This window comes from Nyctereutes procyonoides, unplaced genomic scaffold (genome assembly GCF_905146905.1).
Source record: "Nyctereutes procyonoides isolate TBG_1078 unplaced genomic scaffold, NYPRO_anot_genome, whole genome shotgun sequence".
NCBI lineage: Eukaryota > Metazoa > Chordata > Mammalia > Carnivora > Canidae > Nyctereutes > Nyctereutes procyonoides.
The window spans coordinates 65,514,082-65,541,205 of record NW_026575049.1 but is presented as its reverse complement, the minus strand read 5'-3'; the positions used below and the strand labels follow the sequence as shown (position 1 = coordinate 65,541,205).

Sequence of the window (27,124 nt, the reverse complement as noted above, 5' to 3'; positions counted from 1 at the left end):
CCTGCACATCGGGGGACACAGGCTGGTTGGGGACCTTTCCTGTCATTGTGTGTCTGATTTCAGAGCCAGCACTGCCAGGGCACGATCCACATGCCAGGCACCTTTCTGGGCACTTTACATATATTAGCCCCTCTACCCTTCCTAATAGCCTATGCCATGGGTAAGATTATGATCCTCGTTTCAAAGATAAGGAGGCTGGGGTGACTAGGTGGCTCAGTCAGTTAAGCATCTGCCTTGGGCTCAGGTCATGATCCAGGGTCCTGGGATCGAGCCCTGCACTGGGCTCCCTGCTCCGTGGAGAGCCTGCTTCTCCCTCTCTCTGTGCCCCTGCTTGTCTAAAAAAAAAAAAAAGCTAAAGAGACTGAGGCACAGGGGGTTATCGCGTGTCGGGTTGCAGGGAAAGCTGGAAGCAGAGCTGGAATGGAACCTTGACGATGCACACTCCTCCTCACTACTCATGTCCTTCGTGGACATTGATGGAAGTTCCCCTCAGCAGACTCAGGTGACCCCGCAGATTGGCACACTTTCTGCTCACCTGGGAAGAGGCAGCTCATGGAATCGCTCCTCTTGGTTTGGCTATGTACAAAAGTCCAAGCACCGAGTACCCATCTCAACCCCAAACACTCTTCAAAACTGAGGAGCAAGACAGCTGTACTCCAAGGAGGGGGTCTGGTCATTGGTGGGAGATTCCATTAGGCCCTTGGTCTGTGTAAACTCTGCCCTCATCCCTTTGGGCCTCACCCAAAAATTAAAACCAGTGTCTGCACGATATGAATAGCTGGAAATGTCCAGGTCAGAATGGGACCTGTTTCTTCAGAGGCCCCAGGGCCTGGAAACTGAGGCTTCCAGTATGAGCTTGTACGATAATCTTTTATAAGAGGCTTCTAAATTCCCTGATTTTGCTGGAATGTGGTGTCACAGAAAACGAGATTATACAAGGAAAGGGCTGGGTGTGGTATGGATGATGGTCGAGGCGTGGACAGGGGCCTCAAGCAGGGACTTTCTCAGCAGTTCTATGGACTGGGGTATTCTTCCAGCGTGGCTCTTGGCTTAAGGATGCTCAGTGAGGGCCTGTTGATCTAGTTCTGACAAGACTTAATTTTATGGAGGTATGTAGCAAAACCACTCACTTTTTCATAAGCCCTGCCAGTGGTGAAGAGCTGAGGTGCCCAGAAAGAGCTGGATGCTGGCCTTGTGCAGGCCCATCAGCGAGCACCCTGCAGCAGCCTGGCCCAGCCCATCTGAGTGCCTCCCATGCCTCAGGGGCTCAGGCTAGCTACAAGCTGGGAGAACAAAAATCAATTCAGTCCCCCTCAGGCGGCTCCTCTAGAAGAGCTCCAACTAGAAGAGCCCCATCTAGAAGAGCCCCATCCAGAAGAGCCCCATCCAGTAGAGCCCATCCAGTAGAGCCCCATCCAGTAGAGCTCCAACTAGAAGAGTTCCATCTAGAAGAGCCCCATCTAGAAGAGCTCCAACTAGAAGAGCTCCATCTAGAAGAGCTCCAACTAGAAGAGCTCCATCTAGAAGAGCTCCAACTAGAAGAGCTCCAACTAGAAGAGCCCCAACTAGAAGAGCTCCAACTAGAAGAGCCCCATCTAGAAGAGTTCCAACTAGAAGAGCTCCAACTAGAAGAGCCCCATCTAGAAGAGCCCCATCGAGAAGAACCCCAACTAGAAGAGCCCCAACTAGAAGAGCCCCATCTAGAAGAGCTCCATCTAGAAGAGCCCCATCTAGAAGAGCTCCATCGGTAAACGCCACTTGGACACACAAGAGAGCAATAAAGGAACACGCAGATCCTAGTAGAAATACTGTATTCATTTGGAGGACTGCTATATTTTAAGGCAAATGTCACGCACACCAAAACAGTCAGGGGTGAACAGTATTCGACATTATTTACGACACAACGACATGTTAGAAGAGTGGCGGGGAGACAGCGTCAGAGAGTGAGAAAGTGGGATTTTCCCCAGCCGGGTCCCTCCTGGTCAGTTCCCTCTTATGGACTGAAACACGGCACCTTCCTGCTCCCAGGGAAGGGGGTGCCCTCACCTCATGGGTGTGTGTGTGGGGTGTTGGTACAGAAGTCCCAGCTCCAGGCCGCGGCGCTCTCCCTACCGCACTGCCTGGCTCAGGACAGATGACGGTGGACCCCGGGATATGCAGCTCCGATTTTTACGTTTTGTGAAGTTTACTTTGAGAAAGAGGAAAATCAGTCTGCAGAAGCCATAAACGTTGTGGCGAGGTCACCTCTGTCCAAATTCAAACCTGCTTGGATTGGAGCTAAAACAATGTGTAGACACACGCACACATAAACGCGTCTGTGTGCATCTGAAGCCATGTATCCACGTGAAGGAAGGAGAGAGAAGGATCTACGGGAGGCCGAAAAATAGTGAATGTTCATTTGCAATTTGGGATCAATGTGACTGTCCTTTGAAAAACAGAAGGGATCAGCAGGGAGCCAGAGGGTGGAGGTTTCCAGGCACCTCTGGGCTCGTTCCTGTCCCTCGGCCTCACGGGGTTGGGAGCGGCCGGGCTGGTTTAAAGAGAGTTGGAGGGAGCTGGGCCTTCCCCCCACCGGGCATTCTGTGCTCCAAGGCTCTTCCCGGCCCGTCCCACTGAGGCACACCCCCCAATCTGCCGTCTCCGACCCCCCCAACCCATTCTCAACACCCGGGTCACACGTCTTAACAGCCTGTGCCGTCCACGGGGCCTGGGTGACAGCAAGGCCACAGCAGCGGGGAGAATAAGAAAGCCCGGGAGCTGTTAAATGGTCTGTTGTGAGGTGGCAGGTGCCTGGGGCCCGGGAGTCACGGGGAAGGGAACCTGGAAATGTGCTGGAAGATGGGGTGGTTCCTTCAGGAACACGTGAATCGGTAGGAAGAGTTTGCACTTGATGCTGGCAAATACCTACACAGGGAACAAGTGTCACAACAAGTTGCCATCGCACGGGGAGGACAAAGTTCTGTCCTACATGGCGTGTTCACTGGGAGAACGAAGCCTCCGTGGACAAAGGCATTCGGTGGGTAAAAAAAAAAAAAAGAAGAGCATAGGGGTGTTAGCACTTGATATCCAAGAAGTGCGATGGGTGTTTGCATGGACTCCATCAGTTTGCCTCACCAAATCCCTCTGAGGTAGGTAAGAGGCAGGTGACGTCAGCCCCATTTTATGAATGGGGTAAAGTGAGGCCTAGGACTTCGCTACAGGTCACACCATGGAGACACACCGCCAGCCCCAGCCTTCCCTGTGCCTGGCCACACCGTCATCTCTACAAAGCCCCCTCACCTAGTTTCAAACCGGGTCAGCAGGTATCTGGAGGAACAGGGACTCCTGGTTTACAGTTTTAAACTTCGATGGGCTGGTAGGGGAAGAAACCAAGCCCGTGGCAATCGGCCAAAGCCAGGGGGACCTGGGGATGGGGGTGCCCCACCCCACCCTAATTGGTGAGCGGGTTTGTGTTTTCTCGTTTTTGTGTTTGTTTTGCACGGCGCAGGATTTTAGGGGCCTAGTTGAATTATAGGACTAGATTGATAAGCCAGCGCGTCCTAAGTGGGAAGCTTGAGGAGGGGGCGGGCCCTCTCTGGCCTGTTCCCGGAGCGCCGTGGATGAGGATAGAGCCACAGTGCTGTCGGAGGCCAGCTCACGGAAAGCAGGAAACGTCCTTGGGGCTGGGACGAGAACGAGGACAACTGTGTGTGCCTGCCTGTGTGTGCGTGTCCGTCTGTCCTGGTCGGCTGCTTCCCCTCCCCTTGCCAGCTGCACCCCCTTTCCTCTGAGCTCAGAATTTAAGCTGTTTACCCGATGCCACTGACCAGAGCCCCCACAGTGCTAACACTGTCTGCAGTGTTTCCAGCTGGACGACGTGCGCCCCCCCCCCCGCCCCAGCAACCAGTGCATCGGAACCAGCCACACGTCGCAGTAGCGAGCGATCCCGACACCTCGCGTCCCAGCTCAGTGAATTCCAGCCAAGGGTAAGAATTTGGGAATTTCTCCAATGACTCCGGCTCACGAGGCTGTGTGCCAGAGGACCGTAAACCCCCAGGTTCCCCGGAAGGCCCCCAAGACACAGCTGGCCGGGCGCAGTGAAGAGCACAGGTGCGTTGTTCTGAGCTTTAACTACCGGGTCCCCAGGGGGCCTGTCCTGCCCCCAGCCCAGCAGCCCCAGGACGTGTTTCCGAAGCACACGCAGTGGCACCTGTATGCCGATCAAGCCAAATGTCAGAGTGTCCTGGTCTTCGGGAACCGGGCCCCGCTGGGAAGCCCATGGCCTGCCCCAAGAAGTGATCCTCAAACGGGTGACGGGGCCACAGCCCTGCTTGGGGCTCAGGTCGGGAGCGCGGTGCCCACGGGGCGGGCCACCCCTGCTGCCAGGCAGGCCCCAGGCCGGCCCCTCACAGAACCGACTCCTTGGATTCCAGTTCGGGGGCGCTGGCAGTGGGGCCGGCGGGGTTCTGGTGGGTCACCAGGGGCGACGTCTCCTCCTCCGATTTGCAGTTGGGGACGGCCTCCACTTTCACCTCGGTCAGCTCCTGCTCCCCTTTCTTCATCGCCTTCTGGTTGAGGTGGTGGAGGATGCCGGCGCCCAGCGCATCCCCTTCCACGTTCACCACGGTGGTGGTGCGGTCCCTGCGGGAGAAGAGAAGGCCGTGCAGGCGATGCTGCCGAGAGGGCCGGCGCCACCGCACCTGCGGGCCTGCCCTGCGGTCCCCTGGGCGCCAGGCCACTCAGGCTTGGGCCTCACTTTACTGTAGACCGAGTTCCTTTCAATATTCCTCATTCTCATGAAAGGAACAGACCCTGAATGTGAAAACCCAGAAAGAGGAGAAGTATAAAGAAAACAAAAGTCGCCCATCCACACTTCACAACTGAGCGAATCTAGTAACACCTGATCCGTTACCTTCTATGTGCGTATTTACGTGTGGCAGACACCATCCTACGAAAACCACGCAGCTGGGGCGATGGTGTAGACAGGGGTTCGTATCCAGCTTCCCTCCTGCTCACCGGTACGCTGTGGGAACGCCCCTTTGTTCCCCCCTCAACACTCTCCGCTGGGTGTTAACCTTCTTGGGCTCCCTGTGGCTGGCAAGCACCATCCCGTAGCACCGGCCTTTCCGGGCGCTTGTCTTCCCCCAGATTAGCCCAGTAACACCCTCTCTCCCGGGGCTCAGAGCAAGTACAGCGCCCACTTTGGAGAGACGGGGCAAAGTGTGAACTTGAGAAGCTGAGGGCTGTGGAAGCAGAGGCCACAGGGTGGTGGATGCTCCTGGGACTTCGGGTTTCCACTGGGCAGTCTGCCCGGTGCCCCACGTCCCTGTTCCTGCCTGCCTCTACGGGGCCTGCCTGCCCCACACAGCGGCAGCTGGCAGAGGAAGCAGACGGAGCCTCTGACACTCCGCTCTGGTCCCGTCCAACTCGGCTCAGGGGCCGAGTCCCCTCTGATGAGCCGTCTGGACAACGCGTGTCTCTGCTGCACATTTCACCTCCCTTGTTCTGAGGAGCCGGAAGGATTCTGAGAAGCCCCTTCAAGTTTCCAGGGCTCACACCAAAGGCTGGAACCTGCCAACCCCCAGTGGGCAGAGCCACGAGCCCAGTGCCAGACTCCAGGGTTTAGGGGAGCCCTGGTGGCTCTGGCCAGCCTGGCCAGGAGCATCTTTCCTCACTAACGTTTCCTGAATGCTTTCCCGCAGGCCTGGAGCTCTCCTATGCACTGTGGATACGTTAGCTGACTTACTCTCCAACACGGCTCTGGGGAGGTTCTACGGCGATTCCCAGCTGACAGTGAGCAAGATCGAAGCACAGCACAGCTCCCATCACACCACTAGTAAGCGGTAAAGCTGGACCTGGGCTCCAGGGCTCGCTTCCTTACCCATGTGCTCTACTGTCCAGCATTAGTACCTCAGGTGACCTTCCCTATAACACAAGTATTGCTCATACCTAAAGAGGGTATCACATGACTCAAGGACGCCACACTCAGAATCAGCAGTCACAGTTCTGTGCCTTTTACAGGAGCCCTGGTGATGGTGGCCTGAATCACACCTCCTTCCTAACTCCTCCTCCGCTGAGTCCCACCCACTCACATCAGCTGGGTTCCTCTTCACTCCCTGCCAGAAATCCTTGGATGTTCCAGGTCAACTATTCCCAGAGGCTCACTGCTCCAATGGCTAGGACTCCTACGTAGCTCCTGATCTCCACTAGACCTTCGTGTCTCGTGGTCCTGCACTGGGGGCCCAGCCCGGGTCTCAGACCCCTGTTTTCCTGGATGCACTAACCAAGTTCTCAGTAATGACATTTCATGGTCATCCATGGGTCTTTGACTCTCACACTGTTTAATTTTTCCTAGCTCTAGATTTTGTCTTACCAGCTCAACTGTAGGCTCCTTCAATAAGGCATATTTGAAGTTTCTCTGCATGCCTCAGACCCAGCAGGGTGCCAAGCTCCAAGGGGAGTCAACAGAGACTTTCTTTTATTTGGTGCCCTTAAGATTTGCTACTTACACAATCCAGTCCACAGCCAGGATCAGAGAAAGGTCATGAGTGGGCAGCCCGATGGCCTCCAGGATAATGGCGATGGTGAGCACCCCTCCAGCTGGCACGCCTGCTGCTCCAACACTGGCCGCTGTGGCTGTCACTCTAGGGGATGGCACAGAAGACTAGCCGTTAACACAGGGCATGGTGTGGGCGCAGGGAAATGCAAAATATGGCAGCTATTAGAAACCAAAACCATGGGGCGCCTGGGTGGCTCAGTGGATGAGCATCTGCCTTCAGCTCCGGTCATGATCCAGGGGTCCTGGGATCGAGCCCTATATCAGGCTCCTGCGAGGAGCCTGCTTCTCCCTCTGCCTATGTCTCTGCCTCTCTCCCTCTCTCTGTGTCTCCCATGAATAAATAAATAAAATCTTAAAAAAGAAACCAAAACCACACAGCCCTAGATCCTCCGGTCTGCTGAGCTCTTCGGAGGTGATTCCCTCTCCTCAAGTAATGAATTCACGCTGTCATCTTCTAAATGAGATGTCACCAAGTCATGGTGAGAATGGTATTCATGAGGTGTTTCAAAGGAAATCACACACACGACAAAAACAACAAACAAACCCTCAAGTTTTGACCCAGGCCTAAAGATGGAGAATAACGAACTTACAGTATCGTGAAAATCTGCCCTGCCTTCAGCTCGACGTTGTTGAGCTGGGCAATGAACACCGCGGCCACGCACTGGAAGATGGCTGCCCCGTCCATGTTCACGGTGGCCCCGATGGGGAGGATGAACCTGCTGATCCTCTTGTCCACGCCGTTGTTCTCCTCAATGCACTTCATCATGGAGGGAAGGGTCGCTGAGCTGGAAAGGGAAAAACAGCCATGACAATAGCCCTTCCCAGCTCAGACCCAGGAACAGAGCAATTAGCATCATCCGATGTCTGGGTTTCTCCCCTTGAAGAAAGAGAAAAATTGGGAGTTGTTTCAATGTTTCTGTCACAACTGTGGGGTGATGTCAATTCCCCAATATTCCAAACCTGACTCCCTACATTTACCTGTTATATTACTTACCTGGATACATCTGTTCCAACAACTTCAAGAAACCCCATGTTACCTCATAGTGCAAACGTTCTCAAGACCACAAAGGACCATTTATTGAAGAGACTGTTTTCCAGTGGATCGTCTTTCCTCCTTTGCCGAATATTAGTTGACCATAAAATTGAGGGTCCACTTCTGGGTTCTCTATTCTGTTCCATTGATCTATGTGTCTGTTTTTGTGCCAGTACCACACTGTCTTGATGATCACAGCTTTGTAGTACAACCTGAAATCTGGCATTGTGATGCCCCCAGATATGGTTTTCTTTTTTAATAGTCCCCTGGCTATTCGGGGTCTTTTCTGATTCCACACAAATCTTAAAATAATTTGTTCCAACTCTCTGAAGAAAGGCCATGGTATTTTGATAGGGATTGCATTAAATTGTGTAAATTGCCCTGGGTAACATTGACATTTTCACAATATTAATTCTGCCAATCCATGAGCATGGAATATTTTTCATCTCTTTGTGTCTTCCTCAATTTCTTTCAGAAGTGTTCTGTAGTTTTTAGGGTATAGATCCTTTACCGCTTTGGTTAGGTTTATTCCTAGGTATCTTATGCTTTTGGGTGCAACTGTAAATGGGATTTGAACACCAATAAAAAATAAATAAAAAAGACCACAAAGGACAGTTTATGTGATATGCGAGTCTCCTCTCTTGAACTGTTCCCTGCTCTCCCACTAGAAAAGGCGAACTATGACTTTTTTCCCTTGTAGGCCAAGGAGGAGCAATGGTTGTGAGAGGCTGGTGAGCGACTATGTTCCTAGATGAGGAACAAGCCCTGCTCTCTCCAGCTAGCTCTGCAGGCTCCACAGACGGCGGCTGGCACCACCGAGAAGCTGGTTTGTTCCTAAGCCACAGAAACTTCCCTCCCTAATTCTTTTTTTTTTTTTTACCACCACCACCACCTTATTATATAGCCATTCAGGATGGGGGCGATGGGGAACATGCAGTGGAGAGGCAAAAGCCACAAATGTCTGAATGCAATCTGCTGCCATCCTTTGAAAGTTTTCTTTAACATACTTGGAAAGCCCAATTTTGGGGAAGGATTTCCAATAGTGACATCTTTTGCACTAAATTAGATAATCCCACAACCCTGTGGACTCCCAGAGAGCTAAGCAGCCATTCCTCACCATGATGCCTTGGTCTTATTTTCTAATTCATGTATCTAGAGTGAGAATTGGGGAGGCATCATTCTAGAAACTCCCCTGCAATGGGTTTTTCAGTTAAGTGGTTCCCTTTCTTTACTCAGGCAAAGGTCTTACTAATTAGGGTGAGGACCCACAACTGGGTTAAATAGTGATCTGACCCCTAAGGAGCAAGGAGGAGAAGGCAATGAGGCAGTTCCTCATTCTGGTGACCCCAGAAACCCACTTCCATAAAAGTGTGGGGCTGGCAATTCAAAAAACCGGACAAGACCAATTTAGAGTTTTCAAGAAATTAAAATATGTCACGATGCTGGCTGTGCACCTACGACTGGCCTCACCTGGTTCCATATTAATATGGTGCAGGGCAGCCAAGAGCACCAGAAACGGACTCACCTGGAGCAGGTGGCAAATGCTGTGGCGAATGGTGTGACGAGGCCCAGGAGGAACCTGAATGGGTTTTTTCTTGTGAAAACAAAATAGATAAGTGGCAGAACAATTCCGCCATGAATAAAGTGGCCCAATATGGATGTGAAGATGTATTTTCCAAGGCTGGTCACCAGCACAATGATGTCCTTCATTTCCAAAATCTTGCTTCCAACCAGGAACATGATGCCCACAGGTACATACCTAGGACATGAGCACAGGTACTTGTCAGTGAGAGTGATGTGATGACGGGGCTTGGAGATGCAGGCCCTTGTGATACACAACACAGGGACTTTCAACTAAGTGGTCTTCATTTCTCCCTAGGATGGCCCTAAGGGTGGCTGGCTGGCTCAGTCTGTAAAGCATGAAACTCCTGATCTCAGGGTGGTGCGTTCAAGCCCCACATTGGGCATGGAGACTACTTAAAAAAAAAAAAAAAAAAAGGAAGCTCTCCCTTGAATCATCCTGAAGAACTGAAAAGGATGGGCCCATTTTATAGGCTGTGAAACTGAGTGAAATGAACATGATAAACCACCATGGGTAACAGAGTCGGGACCAGAACCCAGATATCTCTCCCCTCTGATACATTATGTTCTTAACAGAGGGATGCTATCAACCACCTGGGCTCCCAGGTGGAAAGCCAAGGAACTCCTTAAGATCAAAGCCTCTGGGACTGGGAACTTGACTTTCAGCCTTGGTCAGGCTTATTCTGAGAACTGAGTAACACAAAAGACCAACACCTATTTTGCAGAATTGCTGTGATACAGAATTGAGCCAAAGCCGGGACTTTTGTTAAGTTTTAAATTCCCTGTGGTTTGGAGAACATGATTCCGTGGGAAAAAGTCATTAACAATGACCCTCGGGAAACACTCCTCGGACGTGAAGATTTTTTTAATGGCAAGACGGGAAGAAAAAAGGGAAGGAATGAACTCTGGGAGTTAAAAACCCTCAAAGTCAGCTGTTTTGAATTGAATATAAATTTAGGGAGAATTTTGTAACCATTGACTTTATTTGCAAGTTTCAATTACACAGATAAATACTATCACATAGTTCAAATTTGAAAGGGTTCAAAGGGATGAAGAGTCTCCCTCCCACGTCTGCCCCCTTCCAAGTACTCCGTTTCCTTCCCTGGAGACAGCCACTGTCACTGGTTTCTTGAATTTTCCTTACGGAGATATCCTAAGCAGTGTTATTAATGTTAAATTCCATAGCAACTCATGAATGCATTCTCCTTTCAAAAAATTAAAACACGGGTTAGGTCAAAATCCTCTTCTGGGGGGCCTGACCCCTCGTCACGTAACTATTCCTACTTGCTATCCATTTGGATATATAGGCATGTATTTAAGTCTGTGTGTCTATTTTGAACCCCACAGTATATCTTTGAGATCTTTTCATGTCAATACGTGGAAATCTACCTCATTTTGTCTTTTTAAATTGTGGGGAAATATGCATAACAAAACATTTACCATTTTAAGCTTTTTGAAGTGTACACTTTAGTGGTTTCGGGTACATTCACATTGTGCAACCATCACCACTCTCCATCTCCTGTACCCTCCGTATCCGGTGCTGAAATTATGTGTTCATTAAACAACAACCTCCTGTCCTGGGAACCACTGCTCTATTTTCTGTGTCTGTGATTTTGACTGTTCCAGGTACCTCTTGTAAATGGAATCATACAACATCTGTCCTTTGGCGACTGGCTTATTTCACCTCGCATCATGTCTTCGAGGTTTCTTCAAGTCAGGATCTCATCCCTTCTCAAGACCGAATCATGGTTCATCGTATGTCTGCATCACGTTTTGCATCACGTTCATTTATCAATGGACATCTGGGTTATTTCCACCTTCACCTCATTTTTCAAAAATATTATCCTTAGAACTGAAATCCTACAGACTATTTTGCCATCGTTCGGCTGATGGACTTCCAGACTGTTCCCAGGTTTCTGTCATTGCCAACAATGCCCCAGGCAGCCTCTCTGGCCTACATGCCTGTGTTTTCTAGGGTAGAGACACCAAGAAATTGAACTGCTGAGCGGTAGGGTGTATATAGTTTACATTTTAGTGGATATCCACAAATTGTTCTCTCAAGTGGCTGTTTCAACTCACATTCCCACCAGCTGTCCAGGAGAATAATCTTTTCCCCGCACCACTGGCTCCCTGTTGCTGTGGAACATCTGGCAACACCGGGAGATGTTTTTGGTTGTCACCTCTTTGGGAAGGGGTTGCTACTGGCATCTCAAGGGTGCAGGCCAGGGATACTGCTAAACGTGCCACCCTATGCTGGAAACTATCTTCACCCTTATCAATGCCTGATAAAACCAAACTTCTCATTTTCCGATTTCTAATGAGTTGGGCATCCCTTAAAATGTTGATTGGTCATCCAGGTCTCCTCTTCTATGAATTGCCTGCTCACATACTTTGTCCACTTTCTTTCTTTCTTTTTAAGGATTTTAATTAATTTATTTATTTGACAGAGAGAGAGAGAGAGAGCACAAGCAGGCGGAGTGGCAGGCCGAGGGAGAGGGAGAAGCAGACTCCCCATGGTGCCGAGAACCCAATGTGGGGCTCGATCCCAGGACCCTGGCATCATGACTCAGGCTGAAGGCAGATGCTTAACTGACTGAGCCACCCAGGTGTCCACTTTCTAATAATATACTCAGTCTTTTTTCTTTTCCAACAACCAGAATTCTTTACATTAGTGCCTGTCAAATTGTCTTTGGTGTATTTCTATCTAGTCATGGACCAATATTCTTATAAAAGACAATGAAAATATTAGAAAAGTGATCACGTGGTTAGATGTTGCAGCGATATGAAACTGCTATAAAAGTTTCTAAGCACTTATTCTCAATTTCCCCATAAATCTCATTGCAGGGGTACCTGGGTGGCTCAGTCAGTTAAGTGTCTACCTTTGGCTCAGGTCATGATCCCAGGGTTCTGGGATCCAGCCCTGCCTCAGGCTCCCGGCTCAGCAGGGAACCTGCTTCTGCTTCTCCCTCTCCCTCTGCTATTCCCCCTGCTTGTGTTCTCTGTCAAATAAATAAATAAAATCTTAAAAAAAATCTCACTGCAGACAGATAAACAGTTTGTGACCTGGTACCAGTTCTTTGGATACTAATGCTTTGAGATTTGTATATGTGTGTGTGTACATGTACACATTATATATAAATTTTTTTCATGAAGTGCCTTTCTTTATTCAAGGTATATTTTGTGTGCAAACATTTTATACTTTGATGTAGTCAAATTTAACAGCTTTTAATGGCTTTTACTTCTCATATTTTATTTATTAAGAATTTCCATACCCCTATGTTTTCTTTCAATATTTCTAGGGGACTCCTCTCCTTCTTTCTTCCTTCCTCCTTGGATAGTTTAATGCCTGGGTTGGTACCCTGATTATGGGAACAACCATGTTCATTCATTTATAAATAATCCATGGTTGCTTTCATCATAAAATGGCAGAGTTGGTAGTTGTGACAGAGACCATATGGTCTACAAAGGTTGCTGAGCCTGTATTTAATCCATTGAGGTGTTATATGGTGCAGGGTAGGCAGGTGCTTTGACATTACAGTAGGTAATTAGCAAAGGAAAGAAATAGAAAGAGCTGCTACTGGAGATCCCTCTCAAACCTGGTTGAGATCCTTTAGCCGGTTAAGGCATTTTAAACCCTAATTCTGTGTGAGGTGAATTTGCTGGGCAACAGACCTCCCACTGCAGTCAGACACATGGCAGGGTCTGCCTTACTGAACACCTGCTTATGTAACTAGTACACTGAATTGAAGGAATGACTATAAATTGGTTTTCAGGTTGAAAACAAATGTCTTACATGGGGAACATCACTTTCTCGCATAATTTCCTTTAATCCAAAATTTGGGAGCTTGAAGGGATAGGCACTGAAATTGGTATGATTTCTGAGAAGTCACCTTGAGACCTCCAGTCAAATTTGTCCTTGTTAGTCAGAAATCAATCCAATGGTTTTTATTAAACAACTGTGCATTTATTGATGCTACATAAAGAAACATTTATGTAAAAAGAGACCATTCCAAGTTTATATATGCATGCGGTGGAAATGGATTTGTTTTCCATGCTGTGAAATATTATAGGAAGGGGCCCCTTTGAAGCTTGAGGTCTATTGTTTTAAGCCTTATTTTATGCAGCAGGTAGCACATTTATGGAGTTCATGGCCCCAAAAGATGATACGGGCATCCCATATGATATAGATGATGGTGGAAAGTCATAAATAAATCACCAGTGATAGAATCATAAGGGGTCACTGCGGGTGCTAAAGAAGAGACTGGTAACGATGGCACGTGCCCGATTCTCTGAGGTTCTGGACAAGAGGAGAAACTGTCTCCACCTCCACCACCCCCTGTATCAAGTCTGGCCTATGGTGCATCAACCACAGGCTGAGCACCTAGCCAGGTGGCCCCACAGGAGTGACCTCGGACAGTAGACTTGGGTTCTTTTCTAGGTGGCAGGAGAAATGAGAGGGAGAGTACCAGGCGGGCCACACTTACCACATAATCCATGACACCAGCACCATCGTCGCCTCATTGAAGGCGTTAAAGAAACGGATGAGCTCTTCTCCTTCAGAGCCGAGTTTCTTTAGGGCCACTCCTAACACCAGGGCAAAGAGGACCAATCCTAAAATGTTCATCCCTTCGATCTCGGTGCCAATGGGGATCTGTGGAGTAGGAGGAGACAAAGGGTCTAGTTTACAACAGGTGAGTGAGACTTCGAGTAGAGGTTGGACCATCACTTCAAAGGGTTGCTTTTGTTTTATTTTATCAAGTAACATTTTCAATGCAGGGCTTGAATTCACCACCCTGAGCTCAAGACCTGAGTTGAGATCAAGAGTTGGATGCTTAACCGACTAAGCCACCCATGTACCCCCAAAGGGTTGTTTTTAAAAGAAGAGCTGGTCGTATAACTGTATGTCAACTACACTGCAATGATAAATATTAAAAAAATAATAAAAAAAAATAAAAGAAGAGTTGTTTGGTGAGAAGTTCCTTCAGGTCGAGAGTCAATGATTTTAATTGTGCCTCCCAAATGTCAACAAATCCTTTGTTGCTAGACTGTTGCAGTGGCCTCCTAGCTGACAAATTTCACCAAAGATTTTCAGGATCGACATGGATATTTTCAGGATATTCTTTCCCAGGTCACTGATTTAAACAGATATACTGTATTCCTTATTTTTTCACATAATACTTAATCTCACTACTACGAGCATATATTGAACAAATGTTTTATTCCATCAAAACACATTATGATATTCTAAACAGGAGACGTAGGTCAGCATGGTAAAAAGAGAAAGAGCATTTTTACCATAGATCTGAGTTCTAGTCCCAGCTCTGATGTTAAATAGCTTCTTTGACCTCAAGGTTCTTCACCTGCAGGATGAAGTGCATTGGACTAACTACTAGCTTTTGACCTTTTTTTTAAGTAGCACTTTTCCTCAAGAAAGGCTGGTAGAGCTCAGAGCCCCTCAGCCCTGAGAAGCTGTATGTGTGGTTGGAAAGGGCCCCTTTCTTCCCACGACAGCTCTGGAGCAGCACTGAATAATCAGTCCTCGAGGTCTCTGGTCCCTTCCAGCTCTATCATGAAGGCTGGGACCTCCCCAGTAATCGTTACTCAAAAAATATGTGTGAATGAATGATGGCTATCATGAGTTTAAGCCCCTAAGACAAGTTTTATGCATAGAAGAGTGTTACAAAATATTTTTTGAAGAAAGGGACATTAGTTCCAATTTGCTGAAATGCATCTGCTGAAGATTCCAGGGCTACAGACGCTGGCCTTTGGCCACGTTGGTAAATAACCTAAGGAGCAAACCTAATCTATGTTTTTCAGATAGTTCCTTCAAAGCCCAGAGTTGTCAGCCCTGCTGAGAAGCTGCATCATGTATGCTTCTTCAATTAAAAAGTATTGTTTGTTTTATAAATGATTTGCCACGAGTGATCTTCTAAAGAGCTTTACCTTTTCATGGGTTACGTTTCCGGAGCTCGTGTTGTGGATCACCTCTCTGTAATCAGTTGCATACTGGGAACAAGAGAAAGAGGAACCCGCTGTCAGTTCACAGGTGGAGGCCAACCAGAGGAACTGAGGTCTGCTGGACCTCTTTACTCTTCTAATTCGCTCTGAGTGTTCTGGGAATTCCTCACTTGGCCTGACGAGGGCCTCTGAGAACTGCACAAAAGTTACTTAAGACCAAAGTGGCACACACCCCAAGAGGCCTCTGAGTTATTTAGGGACCCACACCATTAGGGACAATGGTTTGGAGGAGAAAGTCTGTGCAATTTTATGCTGACAGTTTGATATTTCAAACAGCTGACAAGTTATACTATTTGAACTTCGGTATTAATTTTGTAATGTTGAAGTTCATTTTTCAATGTGTCCTTTTATTTTCATTCATATGTTTATACCCTGCTTTGCTCCAACACTTATTTGAGCTTGACTGCTTTTCAGCATCTACTCCTTTTTAAAAATATTTTATTTATTTATTTGAGAGACGATGAGAGCATGAGCCAGGGCTGGGCAGGTGGGGGGAGGGGGGCAGAGGGAGAAGGAGAAGCAGACTCCCTGCTGAGCAGTGGAGCCAGATGCGGGGCTCAGTCCCAGGACCCTGAGATCATGATCTGAGCTGAAGGCAGATGCTTAACCTCCTGAGCCACCCAGGTGCCCCTCCACATTTACTTCTAATCTGCCTTGGCGTCTGCTCTCCAAAGCAAAGGGTGTGAGGCAAGATGGCCTTTTCTGGCTAAGTCTTGTGGGAGACTCACTTACCAGAAGTGAAATGACTCTCGAAACTGGGACCTACAACTGACTTCACATACTGCTGCACAATGCACACAGGTGTCTCCCTGCAGCAGAGCACACCATTGAATGGAGTCTGCTATAAAATGCCTTTTCTGACCCTTTCTAAGGACACCCGGCTCTGAACTGTCAAGAGGAGCCCATTACGGGGTACTGCTTGGTGCCTGCCTCTGATGAGGTCTGGTCTCTCTCAGCTCTGATTTGTCAAGCTTTCAGACAAGCAGAGGTGTTCAGCTGTCCTGTGATAAAGGATGACAGCGGAAACAAAACCCACCCCACGCCTTCTGTGAGCGGCACTGAAAACCTCATGAACCTTTTCTTTCTTTCCCACCTCACATTATATATATAAGCCACAGCTGTGTTAGATGCAGATTTTTTTTTTCTTTTTTGAGAGAGAGAGAGGGGAGGGAGAAGATGTAAATAGAAAAAGAAAAGTCTTTGCTTGGAAAAGGCAATGAGATTCATCCATCTAACCTAGATCTTTACATTCTTTCTCCTCATAAAGCATGGCTACAGGGACATTACTTGCAGTCTTGCTAAAATTAGGGAAAATTAGGAACAATCTGAATGTCTATCAATAAGGGACTCACAATAAAATTATGATATGCTCACACAATGGAATAGGGCCATTAACGTTATGCAGGAGGGTATTTACCGATGTGAAAAAATGTTTATAATATGCCGCCTTAAAAAAGAGGTTAAAAACAGTATGTGTGGTATGTGTACATACTAACGAGATGTGCAGTACAACTATTTTTATTTTTAAAATGTGTGTGTGTCTGCACATGGAGATCACAGATATATCTGAAGGATGTATACCAAAACGTTAATGGGTATCTCTAGGTAGTGATTATGAGTGATTTTTACTTTCTTCCATATTTTTGCACTTTATTTTTTGCATGAGCATATATTACCTTTATAATCAGAAAAGTGTATATATATATATATATTTTTTTTTTAATTCTAAAACATTTAAGAGATCCCCAAAATGTGGTTTAAGGGTATTTATCAGGTGATATGAAAAGATGGTGGAACCAATGGGATATTTTAGAAAACCTTTTTGTTTTTTGTTGTTCTGTTTTGTTTGTTTTTACTGCAGGGTCCCTTCTATTAGAGTTTAGGCCAGAGTTACCAATTTTGTCAACAACACTACCCGTCTCGGACCCACTCTCTAGAGCATCATTTATACACCACCCCCATAAAAATCTCCTACTTTTAGCAAAGCATCAGGCCTTACCGTACGGAAAGTGGCAACCACAAGATTTGAGGGAAACAGGTTTCTGTTGAAAAAGAAAGCACTTGTCAGTGTTCTTAAAATTCAGCATTCAAAGTATCCACTTTTAAGATGTACATTCCCGACAGCTCAGCACACAGTGTTCCCTGTCCCTCTCCCCCAAGCAGTTAGTGTGGGCCCTGCTTGATCCAAGCACCCAACTATGCCTCGGCTGCTGGGCCACCATAGATAACTCTGAGCGTGCTGATTTTTACCCTTATCTCCATCGTGGTCCTCTGGAAAATTGCATCACTTTCCTTTCCCCTAGAAGTTAAGCCCCACTGCAGTGGTTTTCACCGGGACTGGTACTGCCCACTGGTGAAATCCAATGGAATGTTTTCATTGTCGAAATAATTGGGGGGCGTTCTTGCAGTTGGGGGAGCGTGTATTGGGGGGAGTGCCAGGTCCTGGCCATTCATCCTAGTGAGTGTGGCCCTCACTTTCCAAATGTCCTACCTATATGACACACCTGTAGATGGGAACCTTATTTATAATTACTTCGGACTAAACTAATTACAAAACAAGGTATTTTTTCTTTTTGCAAAATTGGAACATACACTGAATTTTCTAGGAATACAATTACAGTGCAAAACGTGAAATAATTTTTTGTTTTGTTTGGAATATTCCTAGAAATTGTTCATCTTTCTGGAAAATCACATCACCGATGGCAAATTGTAGGATCTGGGTCCTTAATTACACACACCAGTATCAAGTACCAGCCTGCATTCACAGCTGTCTCATTAATGGTGAATGTAAATCAGAAGAAAGTACCTAACCACTTTGTATTAGGATATTTACATATTGAAACACATTATTTTTATTACAAATTACTCTCCTTTTATCTTTTATATTACTGCTGAGTCATATTGATGTCTCAAAATTATGTGTGTATGTAATGCTATTTATGGATTTCATTTCAGAATGAAGGATTTTATAAAATATCTATTATAAAAGAAGGGCAATAGAACTGATCAAGTTAAGCTAGAGCTTGAAACCAAAATCTATTAATGCAAATAGTTTTTTTTAAAAGATTGTATTTATTTATTTATTTGAGAGAGGGAGCAGAGCAAAAGAGAGCATGAGCAGGGGAGAGGGAGTTGTAGGCTCCCCTCTTAGCAGGGAGCCCCATGTGGGGCTCGATCCCAGGACCCTAGGGTCATGACCTGAGCTGAAGGCAGATGCTTAACTGACTGAGCCACCCAGGTGCCCCAAAGCAAACAGTTTTTATTGAGGGCCTCCTTTGGGGTAGGCTCTAATGCAGGATGTTGGTACTGATATACAACAAAATCCCAGTGACGGTCCATTTATAAAAGTCTGAGTCATCCGTTACAATTTGTGCCAAACTTACCCATTAATAGTTCTGTGGTTGAGTTGTTTACCTAGCACTAGAATCTCTAGGCAACCACTTGCAGTGCATTTGGTTTCAGAGGTAGGCAGGTCTGATGGCAACCCAGCTTGACAAGCAACGTCAGACAGACTCCTGGTAGTCACACCTTGTACAATACCCTCCCCTTGAGTGTGGGTGGGTCCTATGATTTGCTTTTAGCCAACAGAACACAGCCAAGGTGATGGGATATCATTTTCATGATTAGGTTACATAAAATTGGGGCTTCCTTCTCGCTATTAGACTTTCTTTGTTGCAACTCATTCTTTATTAAAACTCATTGAACTGTACACCTAAAATGGGGGCATTCTGTTGTATTTAAATCATATCTCAAAACTGCTTAAAAGGTTAAAAAATAAGATACAGTGCTAACTGCAAAGGGTTCATGACCAAAAAAATACATACATTCAAGGGGATGACTGGACTTTCTATAGGTCATCTCTCAGAGACTAGTCCCCGGGAAGGCGGGAAGGCACCCCCTGGGGCAGGGAGATGTAGCTCCTGCATCCACAAAATCACCCTCCCTTCCGTTTGCCCCTCTAGTTGCCACAGACCAGGCACAGTCCCTCCTGTCCACACAGAGGGCAAGGCGCTGAGGCTCTAGGAGTAAAGCAAAACACTTCTCTGCACTCTTCACAGATTGTGCCTTTGGTGTTGTATCTAAAAAGTCATTGCCTTTCTAAAGGTCATTTAGGTTTTCTGTGTTGTCTTACACTTAGGTCTGTGACCCATTTTGAGTCAACTTTTGTGAATGGTGCAAGGTCTATGTCTAGGTGTCGGATGTCCAGCTGTTCCAGCACAATTTGTTGAAAAGCTTACCTCTGCGCCATTGTATCTCCTCTACTTCTTTGTCAAAGATCAGTTGACTACATCTACTTGGGTTCTCTATTCTGTTCCATCGATCTAGTTGACTATTCTTTCACCAACACCACACTGCCTTGATTGCTGTTGCTTTATGGTAAGTCTTACATAGTCAGGTAGGGTCAGGGCTCTCACTTTGATCTTTCTGCAAGCTTCTTACAGAGGCTGCTGTGAATGAACTCCGGCTTCCTTATTCCTGAGCCCTCCTGCACCAAGGGATCAGCTGTTTGTCATGCAAGTAGCTTTGCTCCTCAGAGCTCTGTCTTCGGGCACTTTTCCTAACTCCTCACATTCACACAGTAACTCCGTGTGCTTTCAAAATAAGAAACATTTGAGCTGGAAGAGATTTTAGAGGTGGTCAAGATCAACCTCCTCACTCAGCACGAGGGGCCACCAAGAACCCAGAGGCGTTAGCTGGTACATCTCCCATGCAGGCTCTACCTAGACTAACACTGTCCAATACGGTAGTTGCGTGGTTGTTGGACATATGAAATATGGCCGGTGCTATGGAAAATCTGGATATTTAAATTTTTTTAAAAAAATATTTTATTTACCTATTTATTCATGCGAGACACACAGAGAGAGACAGAGACACAGGCAGAGGGAGAAGCAGGCTCCATGCAGGGAGCCCGATGTGGGACTGTATCCCTGGACTCTGGGATCATGCCCTGAGCCGAAGGCTTATGCTCAACCACTGAGCCACCAAGGCATCCCTAAATTTTCTTTACATTTAAACTAGTTAAATTTAAACACTTGTGGCCAGTGCCTATCATACTGGACATTGCAAATTTAGAGTTTTGAGATCCAAAGTCTGGGAGGAAAAAGGACCAAATGGTCTTTCCATGCTTTACCTCTACAGTCTCTATTTCATTGGGTGTTAGGATGCTTCTAACCACTGAGCTCTGTATCTTATTCAAATTCTCAGATATTTCCTTTTTCTGTTATCTGATCCTTAGACATTACTTAAATTACATAACACCAGATGTACACTGGACCCAAGTTTCTCTAACATCAGTAGGCTATGAAAACAATTCAGTAGTTATAGCCAACAATTTATAAAATATGCGATACATCAGACAGAATCGAAAATACCAGAATGTAGCACATTTAAAATGAGGTTTTGTGGCACTTGTTTCATGTTGTGTATGTGCAGGTGGAGGTGGGGGCATATACGTACTGATGCCATCATTTAAAGTGTATTTTTTAGAGTAGGTCTGAGTCAAAAACATTTGCAAAAATGTCATGTCTGAACTAAATTCAGAGACCCAAGTCAGACCGAATGAGGAAAGAATGAACGGACAAGGCTTTTTGGTGCTAGAGGGATCTTTGGGTACATTACTTAAACAGAAAACCAGTATGAGATGAGGCTGAAAGGGCCAGAGCAGAACTTCTGTTAGCGGGGTAGTGTACGCTCATGCAGCTCACACAATGAAAAACTTCAAAACTGTTCCTTCTTTATACATCTGGGACTGTGTGCTCTTCTGATCCTATTCGTCAAGGGGTGGTATGCATTTCCCTGTCCTATATGAGAAGAATGGAAAACAATTTACTTTTGTTTAGGTATATTTTTTTGTTCCAGAAATACTTCCTCTTATTTAAGTTCAAAAATTCTTTACCGTATTTATGAAAATTTCAAAGACTGTTCAGAACAGGATACAGCATGGTATGTACACCTGCTAAATATTTATTATCCTCAGTGCTTATTGTTACAGAGTCCGTTAACAGGGCATGCCCCTTCAGATCTTGACCCCCCACAAGGCTGAGAGCAGAGGAAGGGCTAGCGATGGAGGGCTCACATTATGGTGACAGCGGGGGACAGGGGAGTAATCTACCCTCTTTTTAAGACCTATATCCAGTTTTAGATTCTAGCTGGAAAGGTTAATGCCAGGCCCCTGGGGTGAGGGATTTTTGGGGAAATAAGGCTACAAACAGTATGAATTCTCTGTATCAAGTGGCCTGAGGGCTGTCCCTGAGGGGCTGGGACACTTGAGAATATTACCAAGACACTCCACTATTAACTCACTTCATCCTCATAACAAATGTAGGTAGTAGATACTATTATAGGCCTCATTTCACAGATAAGAAAACTGAGGGATAGGGAGGCTTAATGACTTGTCCATTCAGCTAGTGAGCGGGAGAGTGGACTCAAACTCAGGTAGTTGACTGCAGTGTCTGCCTTTTTTTTTTTTTAGATTTTATTTTATTCATGAAAAACACGGTGGGGGGTGGGGTGAGGAAGAAGTAGGCTCCCTGCAGGGAGTCCCATGTGGAACTCGATCCTAGGACCCTGAGATCACAACCTGAGCCAAAGGCAGATGCTCAACCACTGAGCCACCCAGGTGCCCCCTCAGTGTCTGCTTTTAATCACCATCCATGCCACCCCTTTGGGTGCATGTTCTTTTCAGTGTCTTAACTATCCAGGTAGCCTTCTGGGTGGCAGAAGGAAAGGAGTCGGGTTAAAACCTTATATTATTATTATTTTTAAATAACAAGCTGACACTTTTTCTCTTTAGTGACTAATTAGGCAGGGATACCTCCATTCATTTGGACCTTTGTTAGATCTGCTAAGAGTTGGGATGCCTGGGTGGCTCAGTGGTAGAGCATCTGCCTTCAGTTCAGGGCGTGACCCTGGGGTCCTGGGATCGAGTCCCACATCAGGTTCCCTGCAGGGAGCCTGCTTCTTCCTCTGCCTGTGTCTCTGCCTCTGTGTGCCTCTCATGAATAAATAAATAAAATCTTAAAAAAAAAAAAAGATTTGCTAAGAGTCTGCATCTTGCCTATAGAAGAGAGCCATAGGCATTGGCCAAAAAGCCTGCCTTGGCCAGCAGTTCAAAGAAATGATTTACTATTCATTCCCTGGACTGCAATCTGGGGGCTTATATTAGAGCTCAGTCTCTGATAGGTTTCTTCGCAGCCCTTAAAGAAATGTTCTTCTTTGCAGGTCGAGAGGCATCACATTCACACAAGTCCTTGAGAAGGAAAGTTAAGTCCCTCATGCCTCCCTCTGTGAAGGGAAAGGCTCAAAGCACTGCCCGCTATTGAGAAGGCTGGGCAACGGGCAAAATCTCACTTGTGTCTACCAGGCCCGTGGCTGCACCCTGCTACACTTCTGCATGACACAGTGGCCCAGGGCCATTCTCCTGGCAGCCAGTGCAGACAGAGCCATGGGCCAGGGAGCTGTCACTACCTGCCACCTTTGCAGATAAGCCTCTGGCTTTCCATTTGAAAACTACAACCTTTAACATCCAAGGGAATGTTAGAAGCCAGTTGTCTCAATCCTTTCCACTTAGAGCTGAAGAAAACTGAGGTCACTTTTGGAGACCACAAACATGTAATGAGGGGGAGGGAGAAACTGGAATGTCAGAGAGGATATGTCAGGATTTCTGCTCCCTTTTAGAACGGAAGGCTCTTCGATGTTCAGTTCTGACTTCTACATTTTCCAAATTCCCTGCAGTGTTGATTCTACTTGTCCAAACATAGTCAGTAGCCGATTACTTCTTTTTCTCCAAGCTCCATATAGTTTCCAACACACCTAAAAACATTAGCTTCAAGTCATCCTGAGCAACCCCAGACATTTTCTCCACACGCATTTATTCTTCTTCTTTCAGACTGAAAAGAGGGCCATCCCCGTAAGTCCATGTGAAACAGACACCCAAGATCCCCAATAACTCTGTAACACTGCTCCACTTGTAACCAGAGCAAGCATGCAGTGGGCCAGTCCTGGCCTCAGAGCTTTACAGACGTTGATTCGTGTAACCCTCAGAACAATCTTCTGAGTTAGGTGCTTTCGTGATGCCTAGCACAAAGACGAGGAAGCCAAGACACAGAAATTAAGGACATGTTCTAGGACTCACAGTCTGTAAGGCTCATTAGGGACCTAGAATTTCCATAATGACTGAGTTCCTTATAACCCCTTTCTGTCTCTTTGGTGCCCAAACAATTTCATTTTGGATGAAAAGCCATGGCTCAATCACGTGGGTTGTACCCAGTTCTGAGAGTCCTGTGCTGTTCTGGGTCCCCAGGCATAAAGCTCAGCGCTGCTCAGGAGAATACTGGGACTCTCCCAACCTGCCAGGTACTATCCTTCATCCCTTCTCAGCTCCCAAAGGGCCTGCTTCTAGCACCAGTGCCTCAAATTCACTCCCCAGTCTTTGTTATTTCTAATCTGTTGGCTGTTGGGAAATCAAACCACTCAGCAATGGCATTTTGAAAATCTTCTAAAAGTTATAATGAGCATCTATTAACTTCATTTCTTCCTGACTCATAGTGCCATCTTGCAAAAAATTCAAAATTGTTGCAGAGCGGCCCGGAGGCATGCCCCCACCGGCCAACCTCAGCAGCAGCTGCACCAAGTCATCAGAGACTTCTCCCTCTCCCTCTGGGTGTTTAAGTTCTGGGCAGTTCCCTCTTGAGGGCCTGCTGGATACCTGAGTGTTTGCCAGCTATTTTATTTCATTCAGGACCCGCAGGCAGAAAGGACTGCACCCTGCCTCTGCCAAGGAACATGCCCAGAGTCATATAAAATCAGCATCCGCGGGGTTTCTTTGAAGAAAGCAAACCTAAAACTTTTACCCAGAGACCCAGGAAGCATGCATATGTGGCTCAGAATTCAGTTCCCTCTCACAAGCTGCTCAACATGAAAGCCAAATCTGAGCAGCGGTACGCAGGCTTTCCCTCACTGACGGGGCTCAGGTCCTGTTTAGAGGAAGTGGGCATCTGCCCTGACCCACATCATATTCTTACCCGATTCCCTTTTGGCCCAGAGCATGCATTTCTGAGACAGTCGGACTAGAACGCAGCATGGCACCATTAAGAGGGCACGCTGACTTGGGGGAAGGAAGAGTGGGAGAAAGAGAGCCCTGAACCCTGGGCCACAGTTTCTCTAATCCCTCTTTTGATAAACCACTCTGTGACCGTGAGCAAATCACTTAATCTCTCCCTGTCTCAGTTTCCTCAGTCATAAAATAGGATCATACCACCTGTCCTACCTTTATCGGTGAGCTGCTGGAGGTTGGCTGTGGAAGCGGATGAAATGCTGCCCGTTCCCAATGAGCCACGACAAAGGCTCTCTTGGTCTCTTCCCAAGTCACTGAAAAGTCTGCACCCACACTGACCACTAAGCCATGATGCTGGGTCACCATTACTTCAGAAGTGGCAGCTATAGGGGTTAGGATCTAAAACTAGAAAATCTCGGGGCACCTGGGTGGCTCAGTGGTTAAGCGTCTGCCTTTGGCTCAGGTCATGATCCCAGGGTCCTGGGATCAACTCCCCCATCAGGCTCCCTGCAGGAAGCCTGCTTCTCCCTCCACCAATGTCTCTGCCTCTCCCTTTGTATCTCTCATGAATAAATAAATAAAATCTTAAAAAAAATAAAACTAGAAAACTGGGATCAGGAAACAAGATGTAAAAAAAAAAAAAAAAAGGAAACAAGATGTCCCTTCCTGGACAGGTGGTAATAAACTAACCTCTTACCTTGCCCTATTTTGGGGCCACTGTCTCTCTTTTGGAGGTAAAAGAATGCTACGGAGCCTCCCTCTGGGGACCACTAGCAGGTCAGACCTGGGCATCCTTACTTCCTTCCCTGGGCCACTGATCTCGGCAAAAAAGAATCTTTTAACCCCATAACGACCTTCCGTCCTAGAGAAATTTGATGATATGCTGAATGTAATAAGCCAAAAGCACCCTCAGCACCCCACTAGAAGTCCCAGAACTTTAAGGATCTTGAAAGGGAAGATTCCAACTATCAAGCTGCCAGATACCAAAGGTACTGTGATCGCATCAAAGTCCTAATAGGCACCTCTACCTGCCTTTTTGGTAAAAACTTTTTGGTCCCTTTCATCAGAGGGGTTTTTTTCCCCCTCAATACAAAAGCTCTGGATTTTTCATTATTGTTGTAGTTTCAAATGAACACACTCTCAAGTGGCAGACAGTCATCACATTTTCCAGAGGGAGGAAAGGAAATAGCAGGAAGTCAAGTCACTTTGCCCAGAGTTTGCTGTTTTTCACAGCCTCAGCTATGAGTTTTGCCTCAGTGACTCCAGACAAAACATACCTCCAAGGCTCCGAACCCAGAATTATCGGAAACTTGGAGAAGGAGCCAGCTGAGCTCCTCACTCAGCTGAACCTGGCCAGGACCCTACATGCCATGCCTCCAGGCTGTGGTCTTCCCATCTGTGAACTCTGGGCTAATGGAGAAACCCAAAGGAGGCTGAGGCTTTGGATAAATCCACCGAAACAACACTGCGTCTTAAGAGATTAAATGCAACTTCTGAGAGTCGCAAAAAGCAGGCAAAACTCTCTCCCTTCTAGAACTCACCCTTCTGAATAAAGTTCCTTGAAACTCACGAAACTCTGCAGTGGTCCTGACTGTGGGGTGGACAGCAACTTGTCCCAAGTGTGTGTGTGTGTGGGGGGGGAGAGCCATGTTTCTGGGCAATGAATGGGCCTCATACAACTAACCCCAGCCTCCTTATCCTTGGATCCACTGACAAGTCTTTGAAAATTGCCACCTTCCTCTGAGCCAAAGGGCTTTAACAGGGGAGGCCAGAGATTAGAGAGAGGAGGAGGACACAGGCAAAAGGCAAAATTCAACCAATGCTCCCTGATGCGGAGAAGACAGGGTGAGATATCGGGGTGTGGTTGGGACGTTTTCACCGGGGAGGGCGGCCGCAGTAGGAGTTCAGTACAGGTGAGACAGCTGCTCTTCCCTAACACACACTCCCACCTAACGGTAGGGCCCGTTCCTGCTAAAAGATGCTTTCGGTACCCGGAGATCTTAAAAAAACGTTCAAGGCCACCACCAGCAGCCAATTAAGAATGAACGCTCAGCCGTGGCCGAGGGCGGGTGGGTGCGTGTGCGCGCCTCGCTGCGCTCCTGGAGAGGCTGGAGAGGTCGGGGGTGCGCGGGGGTGGGGGGTGGGGGGTCGGGGCATTACCTGGCCAGGTCGAGGAAGGAGTCCACTGTCTCTTTGGGGGCCGGAGGGGACCCCGACTCCTCGAGCCCCAGGTCGCTGGACTGGAGGGTCTGCGCGCCAGACCCGGGCTTGACGATGAACGCCAAGGCGACGGCGAGCGCCGAGGCGCCGAGCGTGGTGAGGCCGAAGTAGGCGACGGCGATGCCGCCCAGGCGCCCGAGGGAGCTGGCGTCCAGGGAGGCGGCGCCCGACACCAGGCTGCAGACCACCAGCGGCAGGATGATCATGCGCAGCATGCGGAGCAGCATCTCGCCGGGGAAGGCCAGGTAGGCCACCTGCGTGCGGCTGAGGCCGAGCCCGCGCAGCGCCGCGCCCAGCCCGGCGCCCGCCAGCACCGCCGACACGGTGAGCAGCACCAGCGCGTGCCGCCGCAGGAAGCCCGCGCAGCGCCGCGCGCCGCCCGACCCGGGCGCCCCCCGCTCCGCCGCCCCCGCCGGGGCGCTGTCCAGGTAGCCGTTGGTCTCGCTGCCCTTCTCCATGGCGCCGAGCCGGAGGAGGCGGGGGCCCGGCTCGGGGATGCGCCGGGGGCCTCGGTGAACCCGCCCCGCGGGAGCCCGGGGCGCGGGCGCAGAGGCAGGCGCGCGAGGGGCCGGCGGAGGCGCGGGCTGGAGCCCCGGGCTGAGCCGATCGCGCCGCGCCCGGCCTCCCGCCGCCGCCGCCGGCTGCAGATGATGCAACGCGGGGGCCGCGAGGCGGGACG

The 27,124-nt window shown here is 47.8% G+C and overlaps 1 protein-coding gene across 1 annotated transcript; it reads right to left on the bottom strand.

Annotated features, from left to right (window-relative positions):
* Nucleotides 1-1,794: 1,794 nt before the first annotated feature.
* SLC1A4 (solute carrier family 1 member 4) lies at nucleotides 1,795-27,124 on the bottom strand. The gene is made up of 8 exons (XM_055328517.1): nucleotides 26,386-27,124; nucleotides 17,170-17,212; nucleotides 15,096-15,158; nucleotides 13,637-13,803; nucleotides 9,097-9,330; nucleotides 7,129-7,323; nucleotides 6,489-6,623; nucleotides 1,795-4,620 (listed from the first exon to the last, which is right to left on the bottom strand). Exons 1-8 carry the CDS (start codon nucleotides 26,901-26,903, stop codon nucleotides 4,386-4,388), a joined length of 1,590 nt encoding a protein of 529 aa, XP_055184492.1. The 5' UTR covers nucleotides 26,904-27,124; the 3' UTR covers nucleotides 1,795-4,385.

Bases quoted from the DNA above. Each gene is read 5' to 3' on its own strand.
- SLC1A4 (XM_055328517.1), bottom strand. From the start codon at position 26,903: ATGGAGAAGGGCAGCGAGACCAACGGCTACCTGGACAGCGCCCCGGCG. The intron at 17,213-26,385 runs GTAATGCCCCGA...CTTTTTCAACAG, and splicing joins TCCTTCCTCGACCTGGCCAG to AAACCTGTTTCCCTCAAATC. The intron at 7,324-9,096 runs GTGAGTCCGTTT...TTCCCTTTCCAG, and splicing joins GCATTTGCCACCTGCTCCAG to CTCAGCGACCCTTCCCTCCA.